The sequence below is a fragment of the Pygoscelis adeliae genome, unplaced genomic scaffold (assembly GCF_000699105.1).
Source record: "Pygoscelis adeliae isolate BGI_AS28 unplaced genomic scaffold, ASM69910v1 Scaffold141, whole genome shotgun sequence".
In the NCBI taxonomy this organism is placed as follows: domain Eukaryota; kingdom Metazoa; phylum Chordata; class Aves; order Sphenisciformes; family Spheniscidae; genus Pygoscelis; species Pygoscelis adeliae.
The window spans coordinates 24,217-40,472 of record NW_008824231.1 but is presented as its reverse complement, the minus strand read 5'-3'; the positions used below and the strand labels follow the sequence as shown (position 1 = coordinate 40,472).

Here is a 16,256-nt window from a genome sequence, read left to right as displayed (position 1 = left end):
CCGCGCGGTGGAGCCAGAGCCCGGCGCAGCGCGGCGCTCCCCGCTCCGCAGCCGGGACCGCAGGAGCTCGGGTCTGCGGGAGAAATGCTGGAGCAGGAGGAAGGGTCAGCGCCGCCCGTGCCGAGGACTGGCGCACGTTGCAGCGGGACTACGAGCGCCCTGAAGTGCTTTCTTGGATCGCTGCCCATAAGTGTAGTAATTGTTTTTAAATAGATCCAAGAAATGAAGCGTTGCCAGTTGGAACCACTTTCTTGATGAAAGAACATGTTTCTTTTCCATCGTCTTCATATTTGTGTTTTGGAGAAGTGACAACAGAAAAGAACAAATTTGGACGACGAGTTTAATGCTGGGCAGTCTCTGCACGGTTAATCACAGGTTCAAGGCTGCTTTCAGAGCCAGCCCTGCCCAGCGCCCCATATAAACTCCCAGGTTCATGTCAACAGGCTGCTTCAGCTCAGACTCCATAGCTGTGGTGTGCACATACCTGAGCTTGCCTTCGCATGGCCCCAAGCCGTGTTTCATGAGGTGCTGCTGAGTAGCACTGTGTGTGATCGCCCTGCAAAGCCCACATTTATCCTCTGCTATGATATTGCTGGAGTGTCCCAAACTGGGTCACTCCCAGCAGTGTGGGCGGAAAAGGTGCAGGTTCCAATGCTCTGAGGTTCTACCATTCTCAGACTGTTCTTCGCCTTTGGTGTAGTCGCAGTCCTATAATAAAGCTGGGAACATACAGATAAGTCCAGACATACAGAATATATATTTAAGCAAGAAAAAGCATGGATATTAACCACCTACTCCAGTGGCAGCAAATTCCTAAACTGATATTTAATGCATTTAACCATACTGCAAAGGCTGACCTGAATCCTGTATACATAGATTCCTAAATGATCTGTAAAATAAGTATTTACATACTTACATTTCCCATGAAATCCAGGATGATTTTACTTCCATTTCAGAGAGAGTGCAATAGCACCTAGAAACTCCAGCCAATAACAAGCCCATTGCCTTAAGTAGAGGAAAAACAGGAAGATAATGAGAAGTCCTCTTCCTGAGGAATATTTAGTCTAGAGAAAGATGGCAGACAAAAAGCAGTAGAAAGAAAATACTAGATGGAAAATTGAAGGACAGATGGGTTATCTGATTTGCCAAAGAAGGGACAGGATTTGTCTATGTAATATTTTGTAGACAGAAATGGCGATGTGACTTCAAATCTGGAACTGCCTCCTGATCTCACAGCTTGGAAAATAATAGGATAAGCCCTTACTTACCAAAATCACTTGGACAAAAAAGAATAGGGAATAAATGGAACAGAATTGAGGGATCTGCTCACGTGCTCTAACCACTGAGATTTCCTAATTTCTCAGAGGAATCCACAAGATTTGGTCATTTAAGATTGCAAGCACTGTCCCACTTTCCTTGTTAGGTATGATTTGATTAACCCTGCATTCTTCCATTGCCTTGTACATCTTAATTGCAGGAGGCAGAATTTTTTTATTTCTGCAGTAATTATCATGACACAGTGTTGCAATTTATTGGTTCTGAGGTACTGCAGTACAGATTACTTTCTATAAACATTTGGACATAATCACCAAATTCAGCACAGCTTCATAAATAGGTTGATACTATTCCAAACAATGTTTGTGGGGAAAATGAGCTACATCCTGAAAAAATTGCTCAGTCCTACCACAGAGAAGGTACTTAAGCCTGTCAAAATTGCAATGAGCATCAACTGGAGACATACAAAATGCAGCTTTGTACCTGGCCCACACACATTGTCACCTCTGTACCTCCAACTCCTGCTGTCTGCAGCATACCAGGAGTGACACTGAGTCTGACTGCAAACTCTGCGGGCCAGGAAAGATTCACAGCTTGGGGAAGGTTTACTCTAATCTGGCTGTAGCCTGGTCCTAAGGTTTGAACACCCATTGGCAGCTATGGTGCATTAGGTGCTTTCCTGGGGCACTTTATCTGTTTTAGTGTCTTTCAAAAAAAATTTGATACGTTGCTCCGAAACTGTGACGCCCAGTCCAAACCAAAGCACGGTGAGCAGGAACGGTTTGGAGATTGGCTTTGAAAGCCCACACCTGAACTGAACTAAAACATTCATGGGAACATGTCCTGCTTATCCCTACGTGCCAACATTAAATGGCATCACACTGGCTTTTCCCAGCCTGCAGGAGAGCAAGACACCTTTATTTTCTTCTTTGCAAATTTTTCTCATATGGGAATGTACAAGATGGAGAAAAACAGATCTTTTATAGATATGTTTTTTTTCACTCTAATAGAAAAGAGTTCTACTACGGATATTATAAACAAGCCTATGGGTTACAGTCTGTGGATATTTATTCTCTGCCCAGTAATTCTGTAGGAACTCCTCAACTTCTATTAGATTTTTTCATTATTCTTGATTCAGAGTTTAATCTGTAAAGTCAATTCCATTGAACATTACCGGCATCATCATCATTAAATTCATCCGTGCCACATCTCCATTTCATGATGACCCTGTGTCAGGAAAGGTCCTTGACTGAAGACAGCACTCGTGGATGAATTTAAGAATATGTGTTCAAGTTCCAGCAAGAACAATAGGCTAACTAACACTTAAGTGAACAATGTGTTTAAGGCTACTTAAATCATACTTGTTGCAGAGATAGATTTCAAATATTTTTACTCTTTTTTCTGACTGAGAGACTACCTTTTAGCTTGTGTATTCAGGCCTCCCTTAAAACCACTCATAGGATCACTGAGGTAAATGGGGTTACTTATATGCTTCAAGTCTGATGTGCCTAAGTACTTTGTGAAATGGGTTGAAAATCACTTTCAGAATTAACTATTTTTTTCATACTGGCATTTTTTAAGACTGTATTGTGGTATGTTAAAGAGCAAAAATTTTCTTTTGTCTCAGTTTTCAAGATGTTCCCCTTAACTACAGAGTCTTGAGGTACTGTAAACCGACAGTCAGACTTGACAGGTTGGATTTGTCCCGACATAGCAAAGTGAGGCAGTTAAAATCTCAGGGAAATGTTTTCTCCAGCTGCAGGAAGCATATTAAAATTCTCACAACAGCTAATTCCCTCACAACTCCATTGACAATTGCCAGCAGCTTCTATGAAGATCTAAGCAACCTCATTACAAATCATCAGGTGAACTGAATGAGGTTCAATGCTTAAAGAAAGTGAGAACAAAAATTCTATAAAACTGAAGCAGAAAGCCCAGTGGACAGTGTTCCTGTAAGAATTAAGTTATTACATTTTTAAGCAATCACACACAATAAAGCAGCTGAAATACCATTTCATAATAAATACTATTGCTGATGCAAATCTGATTCATTCTAATGGCTACTGTAATTAACTGCACGGTTTGTGAGCTGTTAATTTTGAGGATGAATAATTGGTTAAACCAAGTTTTGTGTATTGCAATGTAATACGCTTGTTCAATTTTCCACTTAATTTCAATTAATATGGGGTTTACATGTATTCCACTGTTGCAGTTTTTACGCCTATTATTTTTAATTAGGAAAAAGCAATACCTTGGTAGAACAGAACAAATGAGCAACACTGCGTGTTGTTTCCAAGGTTTTTTTCCCATTAAAGATATTTCGAGCCCGTATCACTGAACTATCCAAACTGTTAATCACTGTTCCTGAGGTTGACTGGAACTGGGAGTGCCAGCTCCCGCGTGAAACAGAAGGGAAAAAGGCAACTCTCAGTCTCCTCATTCACTTACTGACCTCTACACAATGATTTTCAGTTTGAACTATGTGTCTTCGCTACCCTTCCTGATGTTTTCAGCACTCCAAAATGTTTTAGTGATTAGAACTGCGTGGTGATGTTCCTGTTCACCACCAAAAAGGTGAGCTTGTAGATGCACCTATTTTATGATGGGATCAATCACCAGCTGGAGATTCTTACTCATCTCCACAAAAGGTGCCTAAACATCAGACTGGATGCTTGTCTTCTGGATGGATATTGTTAAACTAGATGAGTGCCACCCTCAGAGTCATACATTAGTCTTTATTTCTTTCAAGAAAAAAATTACCTGTACATCAGTCTTTTCGTGGCATAAATTACTTCTCACATTGTGCTGCCCCTGTAGCTCAGATGGGCAGGTATCAGCTCCATCCCTGCTGCTTGCCAATGCCTCTATGGGAGGCAGACTCTCACAGAGTGGACAGAGAGGGTTATTTGCATTCCCTTTACTCCTGGCTGCCCACACACGGGACTCCCTGGCTCCTAGGGATTGTTGCTTGACTGATAAAAGGAGAGCAAATGTTCTAGTAGAGCTCTCTGTTTGTCCTCCCTCCAGAGCCAAATCTTTCCAGGTGTCTGACAAATTCCCAGCACCATTGATGCAGTTGCTTTATCTCTGACTCTTCTCACTTCCCCAGTATTAAAGATCTGATGGCTGGAGTGCAGCTGGCAGCTTTGCTGATGATATACGAGGCAGAAAACCTCCAGCCTACTCTTCCTTAGTTGGACTGGTGCAGTCAACAGAGTGATTCTGTGTCATTAATAAAACTGGGTTATAAAAAAAAGCCTTCAGGGTGCTGCTGAATGAATTTTTATTGTGCATTTCGCAGAAGCTTAAGTAGAAAATAGAAATCCAGACATTATGTTTTAAAAGCCAGACAAAGTAAGGTTAACCAATTCTGGCTAAACAGAGTCATTGCCTAACCCACATCATCAAACCCTTCACAGACATTTTAATGCATTCATCTGCATTGCATCATTATCCTCACTTCGTAAATAGAGAGGAGCAAGAGACATAGAAGTAGGAGAGTTATTAGCACAGGAACTTTTGGTACAGTAAAGGAGGTCAGTCTGTTTGCATAGGATTGGTTCCCATGTCTCTGAAACAAAAGAGTTAGCATGTTAGCATTTACACCCCAGCAAAAGATTTCTGAGGATTTGGAGAGATTTCTGCAGGCAGGGAGAAGTTCCTGGATTCCCCAAAAACATTATATTATAATGTTCATGACACATGCTTTAAAAAAACACATGGAAGAGAAGTAGTCGAAAAACAACATATGTGAGGTGTGGAGCTGCACAGAGAAAGGCATCAGCTGGATAGTAAAATATTTAAGGGGAGCCTTTGCTTTCATTCCTTCCTTTTTTTTTTTTAACATGGTCAGTGTATGTACCAGTAAAAGCATCTGCTATGAGCTGTTTAAGACACTTAAAAAGACTTTTTCCACTATTAATAACCAACCCACCAACAGATGTCTGAAGAGCTGATCATATTTCAGCCCCGTTCACTAACCACCCGCTTTGTGATGTTCCTCGGCAGGCCAGATGACCCTGAGGACGCAGCATGTTCAGGACTCCAAGATGGGCTTTGTAATCAACGCAATATACTCAATGGCGTACGGCCTCCACAACATGCAGATGTCGCTATGCCCAGGCTACGTGGGCCTCTGTGACGCCATGAAGCCCATAGATGGTCGGAAGCTCCTGGAATCCCTCATGAAGACTAACTTTACTGGGGTCTCTGGGGACATGATCTTGTTTGATGAGAATGGTGACTCACCAGGAAGGTAATGTTGACATTTGTCAAACTGTTTGTTTTTACAAACAGACATTTTAACTGTACATAGTAGTTGAATGCAGACTTGACATCAGAACTAAGATCTCATACTTTTATTTTCACATTTCCTGACTTTCTGTGCTTATTTTTTCAAAATAACTTTTTTTTTTAATGTGCATTTTTAATGATGTTTAAGGTTAAAGACGTGAACTTTCAGGCATACAATCTTCCTGCATGAATTCATGTTTTCATCTGTACCATTTAAAGGTATTACTTCTCACTACAAACCATCAGACCTTCAACTTTATGTTCATAGGCCATAACGGTCACCACAGCACTGCTCTCTCTCAATTTGGGTGTTTAAATGTATGTGTTTGATTGAGAGATAAGTAATCGTAGCAGACATAGTTCTTTTATTAAGAAAAGCAAAACACTATCAGAAATATTATGTTGATTTGTCCGGGGTTTTTTTCAATCACAATTATTAAAAATCTGCTTCCATATCTTCCAAGTAAAGCCTTTCCACCTGCATAACGGACTAAGATATTAATTCATACTGTGCTGCTATAAGCCAAATTGGATTTAAAAAAAGCTTCTTTTGCTGATAACTTACATATGTGTATATAGCTACATCTATGAAATGTAAGACAAGTTTTCTTTTTCTATGACTTACATGCAGTAACCATATAAATGCACATTAAAATGAGTAATGAGGGTTTTTTCCTGGGTTTCTGCCTATTGAACTCTCAGAAGATGAACAGCAAGTGTGATAGCATTCAAAGTATATTTTTTCCCTATATTTCAGTGGGTAGATTCCTGCCTCATTCACTGCTTTTGCTCCAGTTTGGTTGAGGCAGTCCTTTCTGTCTACATTACCGGGAAGTTTTTAAACGTCTTTGTGATGTCATCATATAAACAGATGACGAGAGGGAAAATTGTTCATCCTGTACACTCATTTAAATTTTGTCTTCTCCCACTAATGTGAACTAAAAGGAAAGCATTAACTTCCGAGTAGAGATGGGTAGGAAAAGGTAAATCCACTGGTCAGAACATTTTGACATTTCCAAAATTTCTGAAATTTCAGAACTGAATTTTTTTTTCATTTTATTAGAAAACCTGTAAAGTCAGCATTCTCCCCAAAAGACAGCAGGACAGCCACCTACAAGGCAGTCTGCTTGTGTCTCTGGAGACACAAATTTTCGAACTCTTCAGACTCAGACTTTAAGGAAGTGCACTGTGAGCTGTAGGAGAACTCAGACGCAAACTGGCAGAAACCCAGGAAAATTTCAGATGGAAATTTATTTTCAGCACTGTTTTGGTGAGCAAGGCTGTCTTCCACTAAACATTTCTATTTTTACAAATAGCTGAATTCCGAAGAAAAGTGCTCAGTCTGGATTTTTCTGACCAAATTATTTTTAAAAGACTTGTCCCAGACTTATCTTAAAGGATTCCTGTTTGGTTTTAATGGCGCTCAGATGCAGTAGACTGCATCCTACCTTATTCCTACCTGTTTCACTCATCTCTTGCAGAAAGATTGAAGACTGCCACGAATAAATGATATGTGGCCTGTCACAAATAAATGATATGTGGCATGACAACACCAATGACAATATCTAAATGTTGCAAGGAGACCTTTAGTTTTTCCTCGTGTTGGCATGCTTAACAATAATGATTTAATTCCATTTGTTGCAAGGAATTTAATTGAATGTCTTGGGTATTTTTAAATTCAATTCTAAGAAAGATGAAGGAATTATATCATGTGCAGACATTTGCTCAGTCACAGTAGGACATTAGTGTTTCACTGAAGAGCATGGGGACACCATGTTGATTGTGGACCTCAAGGTAACGCAACTTTAAGAAAGTCCAGCTCCACTGGATTTGTGTGAGATAAAGTAGAGCTCTGTCTCCTCAATCTGATGGACTGTGTGTGGTGGCAAAATGCTCCCAGAGTTTGTTTACTTTTGAAACATAGTTCTTTGTTCCCGCTTCTCCTACAATAGTCACATCATTAAATCCAGTGTATGTGCTTAAATTAGCCAATATTGAGTTAAAATTTATTTTTTCATGATTAAGAAGGCTTTGTAGGAAGCTCCATCTCTAACTCCCAGGTTTCGAGTAGTTTATAGTCTTTTGAGCACTGCCAAATACTATTTGCAACAGCTGGGAGATGGTGCAGTCAGACTGGAACAACTCATCTCCCCTGTTCACTTGCGTTGATAGCTGTATCTTCACTTTGTAAAACAGAAATTTAAATCCTTACAGCTGTACTGTGGTGGTGGTGTTAAGCAGGAAATCAGAACATAAAAAGCCTTTCTGACCTAGATAGCTCAGGATTTTGATGTATAGCAAAGTGTTTTGCTATTATACAACAGATGATTAATCCCACATGATCCTTTGAATCCTGGCCCTATTCCAAAGTCCTTTATGTGTATGTTGAGCTCTAAGCAGATAGACAGTCTAGTGGAGGCCTTGTTTTAGGTGAGACAGAAGACATGGGAAAAAATAAATGACTATGGAAGGAACAGCCATGATTTCTTGCTACCTGTAAATACTATTGAAACTCCAAGGAAGAAATTAGGAAAGCAATAAAAGGCAAGAAAAACAAGATGCTGATGTTTTGGCTGTGCTACCAATAGAACATGGATTCTCAGCAACTTCATGGCACTTCTGTTTTGAAACAAGTGTTTTGCACTGTGATTAGGGCACTGCTGGAAATGTGTTATTGCACCATCTGGTCTCTCCTATCCTAAAGTGACAAACTGTCCCTGTGGTATCTTGTCATGGTTTAACCCCAGCCAGCAACTAAGCCCCACACAGCTGCTCACTCCCTCCCCCCTGGCAGGATGGGGAAGAGAATCAGAAGACTGAAAGTGAGAAAACTTATGGGTTGAGATAAAGACAATTTAATAGGTAAAGCAAAGGCCGTGCACACAAGCAAAGCAAACCAATGAATTCATTCACTACTGCCCATCAGCAGGCAGGTGTTCAGCCATCTCCAGGAAAGCAGGGCTCCATCATGCGTAACGGTTACTTGGGAAGACAAACGCCATCACTCCGAATGTCCCCCCTTTCCTTCTTCTCCCTCCAGCTCTATATGCTGAGCATAATATCATATGGTATGGAATACCTCTTTGGTCAGTTGGGGTCATCTGTCCCGGCTGTGTCCCTTCCCAACTTCTTGTGCCCCCCCAGCCTACTCGCTGGTGGGGTGGGGTGAGAAGCAGCAAAGGCCTTGACTCTGTGTCAGCACTGCTCAGCAGTAACGAAAACATCCCTGTGTTATCAACACTGTTTCCAGCACAAATCCAAAACATAGCCCCATACCAGCTACTGTGAAGAAAATTAACTCTATCCCAGACAAAACCAGCACATATCTCTAAGAAGCTCCAGGGAACCAGTGACCCATGAACCTTCACTATAGCAATGGACTTACTGAGTCTGGCTATTACTATCAGTCCACCAATGCTGTTCTCTACAGAGGGCTTGCAAGAGACAACATATTGTGGAAATAGTTTAATTTGTCAGGTTTCTTTCCAGTATTCCCCTCGGGATGTATGCATGGAACTACTACTGGAGGGATAGTTGTTTTAGTTCCTGTGGCCTGTTTGAGCATTGGCAGTACTTTTGTTCATCTGCCCATAAAAGTCTGAACTGACAGCTTTAACAAAGCAATACTCAGAGGAGTGTTACAATGTCCTGACAATGCTGAATAAAGACCCCAGAGTGGCTTCTGGGCTAACTTTTTAGTTAGTCTGTTTAATCCTTGAACAGACTGTTACTATGCCCATGAACCTCAGAAAAAAAACTTGTTTTCTGACCATGCATAAAAGCCTGTTTATTTCAGTTTGTGTGTGTGTTATCTGGATTCAGTTCATTTCTGTCAGTCCGGTATTCACATCTCCAAGTTTGATGAGATCATTCTCAAAGCTATGGATATTTTCTTCTTTATACAGGATGGAAAGTGAAATATTCCAAAATGCAGGAGTATCATAAATTTTTCTTCCTACCTCTGTCATTGCTTATTTTTTCTTCTTGCGGAAATACTCAAGACTCATATGATATGGGTAATATCATATTGCCCATCCAGTCAGGCTCCACTTTCATTTTCTTTCAGAGGTTGCTTGCAGTCCTAATCCTGACCTGTGTGTGATTTTGGCACTGAATCCCTGCCACAGTTTCTCCACTGTGACAGTTATACTTTGTTTCCTGATGCAAAGCATTCTGAGATCCATGGATGGAGAATATCATAGAAGAGTTTTACCATAATTATTTTTATGTCAGCCTCGGAAAAATATTGATGCTAGATATAATATGGCTACTGCTTGTCAGTCTTAAAAGTGTTTTCTCAAAACTTAAGAGAGAAACTTCAGTATCTTATGTAAGAGATAGCTTGATTTAATGTGCTGGTTCTTTTACTTATCTATACATTGGACTTCACAAACTACACTCTGACAGTATCAATCTTAATACAACCCTGTCCATATGCTTTGCCTTGGGGTCTAATTTTGTGCCTGCTGCCAGGAAAAAGTTGTCTCCTTGTTTATGAACCAGGCAGGTTTTTTAAACCTATGATTGGGTTCATCTTCTCAGTCTATATGATTTGCTTATTTTCCATCAGTGAATTTCATGTTGCTTAGTCAGATAGCTGCAAAACCCACTAAAGAGGAGGTAAAGAAAAGCATGACATCATCACTTCAGGAGTTCCCCAACTTTCCAAGCATGCCTTACAAATAAGTGCTAAAAGAACAGGCCTGTAAGACAGAAAGGTGGCCTGGTGTTCAGCACGCCAGTAGGAGGCTAGTGAGTCCTACGCTGCTCCGCAGACTTTCTGTAAGACTCTGTGGGAGATAAAAAGAAAGAAGGAGGAAGAGGAACATGAACCTGAAAACTCTGATCAGCTCTAGCTCTGCTCTTAACACTTCTCTTCCCAGATAATGAGGTGATCTGACCCAAAAGCAGCCTAGGTCTGAGGCATGAATACTCTTTCTCTTCCATACCATACTGTACAAGGAATTAAATGTGTTCTGATCACTGAGGAATTACATAAAAATGAAGGGGGTTGTATGGATGGGAGAGAGTAGCATTTGCTGCTGCAATGCTGTAGAAGAAAAAGGCAAAAAAAGAAGCAAGTCTCAACTTCATTCTTCAAATGCCTGGACTACAAGGTGCCTCTTGATAAGAAGATCTCCCTGAAGCCTCCAGCAAGTCCCAGAGTCCTGGAGGCTGTGCCTGAAGAATGATGCCTGATTCCCCTCTGAGTGCCACACCAAATTGCATCTTGCAGTCTTACAGCACAGGAAGTTTCTTTTGGTCCCACAGGCCTAGGTTGCACTTTAGGAGCTTAGCTGTCTTCAGGCTTCCTCTCTCAGGAGGGAAATAAGCACCTGCAGACAGTGAGGAGGACTTAGCGTTGGGAATTGCCATTATAGGTTTAGATTTCTCTGCATCTGCTATAGAGGGAGCCTAGGACAGTTAGGGTTCCCTATGCAGTTGGTTTCAGTGCTGAGGGTTACACAGGATGAATCCTGTCCGGCTCATTTCATTGTTTTCCTTAAATAAATAACAGTCATTCTCAGAAGCTCAGTCACTTAACCCCAAAGTGTTCAGGGAACTTCCATGGTGATAGAAGAAAACAAATTAAAATACAAAGGAAAAGAAAGATTATGATATCACAAAAATTATTGGGAGAGACTCAAGGGCAAGCATAATGCTTGAAATTTTGCCTTCTTTATTCACCAAGCTTGATTTTGGCTGTATAGTGTTCCTTTTATTTGAAATATTTCATGATGTTCTCCTCAACTCAGCTATGTCTCCCCTTTGTGTTTCCAAAGATATGAAATCATGAATTTTAAGAAAATGGGGAAGGAGTACTTTGATTACATCAATGTTGGCAGCTGGGACAATGGTGAGCTGAAAATGGACGATGATGAAATATGGTCAGAGAAAAATAATATCATCAGATCTGTGTGCAGTGAACCCTGCGAAAAAGGCCAGATAAAGGTAAATATTTTCTCCATTTACTTCAGTCATGTAGAATGCATAGCCTTGAAATTTGAAAGCAGGTTTTTCTTGACCCTTACATGGAGACAGTATCCCACACCTTAATTAAAATGTACAGACTTATGTATTTAGTTCTTACACGTATCATAGTCGTCTCACTATTTTCATAAGTTGCCATTTTCTTGTACTCCTATATCTGTGAACTGATGACTTTTTTATACTTATATTCCAAATGCTTTAGTACAGGTATTGTTTGGGGGTTTTTTGCTGCATATTTTTACAGCATCTGATTCAGTGGAGTGCAAATCCTTGACTGGGACTTGTCAGTACAATTGCAGCTAAATTATAAATAATAATTGCTACTATTTCAGTGCTAGACATAGACATCTAGACTGGAACATTATTACTCAGATCTTAATTCTGTGGTATCATCAAAGAACATCGATAACTACCACTACTTAGAACTTCAGGAAATGTAGGTAACATTTTTTTTTTTAATCCTACCTGTTTTACTACCTCTTTGTTCCCCAGGTTTTTGATTTTTTATTTCCTCCCTTTCCATGTTGCAGTAAGGAGGGCAGATGAATCTGTCATATATTAGCTGTTCTCTGTCATCCTTCAGCATCCCATGACACGTAACTGCAGAAGATTTAAAATACTGCAAGTCCTTAGCTTATCTTGCAGTCATTTATATAAAAACCTGTGGACTGAGGGGATGGTCATGGGCAACAGAGTGGCTCAGACTGAAAAAAAGCAGCTGTAATTTCTGACATGTCTCACTGGAAGCTTCAAGGATCACTTTTCTCCTGTGTTAACATGGCATGCCTGCAAAACTGGGAAGCAGCTACAGTAAGGGGCTGATGGGAGGCTGGCCATGCTCTGCAACACAAAGTGAATCTCTTCAGTCTGAGTTTTCCAGAGTTTTAGGACACAGTCACCATATTTTATTCACTAACTGGTCTTTGGCAGTCAGTAAGCGAGTTTCATCAGACCAAATGTCTGGTGTAGGCATATACAGTTATATCAGATTTCTGAACTTTCTTTATAGTCAATGGAAATAATATATTATTGCAGATCAGGAGTCATCCTCATGTAGGCTTTGAAAACGTGAGAAGATAGAGATGGACAAACAGATAATAACTTCAGAATTGGGCAGCTCTGAGTTCCCTTATGATCTGTTGCCACAACACAGGGGATGGGAAGTATCTTGTGATCTTCATTAACACAGTCTCCTTCCACCTTCTGCCCATGCTCTCAAGGATTCTCCCCAAAGGATTCTTCACTATGAAGCTGATTCATCACACACTTAGACACATGCTTGAAGTCCAGTGTCTGAAATATTCTTTCTGCTCCTCATTAGGATATTGATTATAAATCTCAAAGTTTACTTCACAGTCCTTTATCTTCATGGTTTTCACAGATGATGGGGAGAGCTTGACCCTGCGAAGCTCCGTGGTGGTTTTCCTGCAGAATTCTGTGGGACTGAGTTATTATACAGGAATTTGAAACATTCAGTGTAATGATATCCAACACTCAGCAACATTTGGTACATCTGTCTGAAGGACTTGATAAAATCCAAACACAATCCAGCTCTATACATTTGAAATAGTGTGGACATATGATTATTTAAATAAACAGGTTCAAAGGATTGCCCAGATGACAAGAGGAAGGGAAAAGAATTTTTGTTTTAAAGATAATTATTTTTGTTAAAAGGGTCAGAAAAGATTGTTTTACAGTTAAGTGCTACAACAATTGTTCAAGAAATGAAAAATAAAATGATTAAGAAATAACTGACTAAGCAATTTAATACAAAAAAGTCTGACCTGATTCTGAGTAGTGGAGAACAATTATTTTGATTCCTAGAGAAGGATACATAATTCTTCTCTGGATTAACCCCCAGTTAGTGCTGGGTAAGAAATGATCAGTGTACCAGTTTTCTGACAGATTTGTCAAATTCCAAGTATTTTATAGAAGATGTTGATTTGGTGAAAAGTTTAACAGAAAAGTGTAAATGAATTGTTTTGATAAAAAGTCTGGGTGTTTTGATAATAACATATGGTTTCTATTTTGCCATTTCATTTTTAGAGTATTTTATACATTGCAAAATTATGAATTTTTATAATGCATCAAGTTTACCAAACTATGTGTCTAAAAATTAGTACAAGCTTTCTAAGAATTGATTTTCCCAGACACAAGAAATTTTGTCATTTGTTCAACTTCTCATTCTAGTTCAAACTGAAAGAAATCCCAAGATGTGAATTCTTCTGGAGGACAGATATTCTGTTTTGCAAGTAGCTCTAGTCTCAACAATTGCAGGGCAAATCACTTATGCTCCCATGGCCTTTTAGCTATTCAGGTGTGGCTTTTTTTTCTTTTCATACTCTACAATTTTAAAAGCAAAACCAAAAATTGAAGTTTTCAAGTCCCCATATTGCTGATGAAAATGATATAATTTACACTTTTTTCACTGCAGCATTGCAAAGAGTAATCCAGTTCTTTTTGATTATACTCCTTTACATTTCATTTATTAAAATTGCAATGAAGACATCTGGTTTTGAAGCCACCTTGTAAATCCATCATTGCAAAAGATACATAAGTCAACCTACTTTTTATGTTATAATTGGGAGCATTCATTTAAAAATTGTTTGGGAAGAGCAGAGAATCTGGGAGTACTTTATTTCAGAAGAAAGACATATTGACAAGAAGCACAGATGTTTTCAGTGCCCAGAGATGATAAATAAGGATCTTGAAAAATCCGCATCTCAGTCATGAGCATGCAATAACATTTGGCAGCAAATTATAAAATGAGAAATCAGGTCAGATGATAAAATGGATAAAGATAACATTCTCACTTTTAAGTGTTAATTAGAAATGCATAATTAAATAATCCTGGAAAAGGCATGTTCAGTTTGATGTCTGGAAAAAATCAGTTTTAACAAATGACTCACAATTGGATGAAAAATAAGCACCCAAAAAGCTTTGAGTAATGAACCCTTAGGGAAATAACACTGTTGACATGATTCCCTGTATGGACCACAATGGAGTGTTTTATATGCCTTGAGTGTCATGCACTGGCTTCTGTAGGCACATTGCCATCTATGAAATTTTGAGTTTTGCTAATTCTAAGAGGGGAAAAAACATCTTATTGTCATTCTGTACCTCCACTTGCAGTTCTGTAGGGTTGATGGTTTCTTTCTTCTGGTATATACATGATGGAAGAACTGAGAACTTGTGTCATATTTTGTATAAGCAAGCATATCATGAAAAGGAATCCCCTTTAAAATAAAATTTAAAAAACCCCTCCTTCAAAAAAAAGAGATTAAAAAATTAAATTAGCAACTGGGGCAGCATGAATGCTGCTATGTTTATGCTGCTAAACCAAATGTCAATTTTTGTCTCAGGTGATCCGTAAAGGAGAAGTGAGTTGCTGTTGGACCTGCACTCCTTGTAAAGAGAATGAATATGTATTTGATGAATACACATGCAAAGCCTGCCAGCTCGGCTCGTGGCCCAACAACGACCTCACAGGTAAATGAGTTGTGGCTGTGCTTATGTTGTCAATGAAAATGTTCCTCTGTTGAGCTGAAGGAACAAATGCCAGATACAAGTGAGTATGAGGACTGTTTCCATCAGAGCGAACCCAAGGATAAAGCTGAAATTTGAACTGAGGTTGGTATTTTTCTTCTTGCCTCAACATGATCCAGGAATCATTGGTGTAATTCAGCTGCTTTCTAAAGACCTGAGTTACTAGACCTAGAAATAAAAAAAAATAGTCCTGGTTTTTGTATTCAACCCTGTCCTAACATCTAGCTGGTGGTGCAGATCTTGTACTTCCCCAAACAGGTAGAGAAATTAAGTCCTTGTCAGAGAAATTATTAAGTGAGGTCAAATTTTAGAGTTTTATTTTCCTCCCAAGCAGGTACAGAAGAGTCGTGCAATACTTTCTTTTTTAATATGAAAAAGTTACAAACTAGTTGCTGAAGCAACTGCTGCTGAAATGCATGAGTGCTCCAAACAGACTTAGGTTTCAATTAGTCCTTTGTTCAACAGAGAGTCTGCTAGAATACAGGGTTCATGTTCTCCTTGCCATGGCGTAGATCTCTGTGCTCTTGCAGAATACTAGTTTGGCTACTTTAGAGATAAATTGCTCCAACATTGGATCCCACAGCCTCTCTTCTTTATGACTAATAAACAGAATTCAAGTATTCAAATGCTCAGAGCACACACCACTTCAAAACACTGTTCGGGGATCAGGTTCTCATTGTGCCAGGCTCTGTACACACAAGGGAAGAAGAGACAGGCTTTTTCCGGAAGAGTCACAAACTTGTTTTGCATATAATTTCTATGGATGAGGGGAGAAATTTTTGAGGTGAAAGAGAGTGAAGACAAAGGGAAAAACAGTTTGCTGGATGAATTTATATAAGTAGAAGAGTGTCAGGCAAGGCTTGGTCTATAGAAAGGTTTTTATAGATAAAGTTATAGAATCATAGAATCATAAAATCATAGAACTGTTTGGGTTGGAAAGCACCTTTAAGATCATCGAGTCCAACCATTAACCTAGCACTGCCAAGTCCACCTCTAAACCATGTCCCCAAGCACCACATCTACACGTCTTTTAAATACCTCCAGGGATGGTGACTCAACCATTTCCCGGGGCAGCCTGTTCCAATGCTTGACAACCCTTTCAATGAAGAAATTTTTCCTAATATCCAATCTAAACCTCCCCTGGCGCAACT

General features: G+C 39.6%; 1 protein-coding gene across 1 annotated transcript in view; it reads left to right on the top strand.

The window, feature by feature from the left end:
• GRM5 (glutamate receptor, metabotropic 5) overlaps positions 1 to 16,256 on the top strand; it is a 250,389-nt gene that overhangs the window by 222,528 nt on the left and 11,605 nt on the right. The window contains exons 4-6 of the mRNA XM_009334830.1: positions 5,284 to 5,530; positions 11,352 to 11,520; positions 14,922 to 15,048. Coding sequence (XP_009333105.1) covers positions 5,284 to 5,530; positions 11,352 to 11,520; positions 14,922 to 15,048 — 543 coding nt within the window. The remainder of the gene's footprint in view (positions 1 to 5,283; positions 5,531 to 11,351; positions 11,521 to 14,921; positions 15,049 to 16,256) is intronic.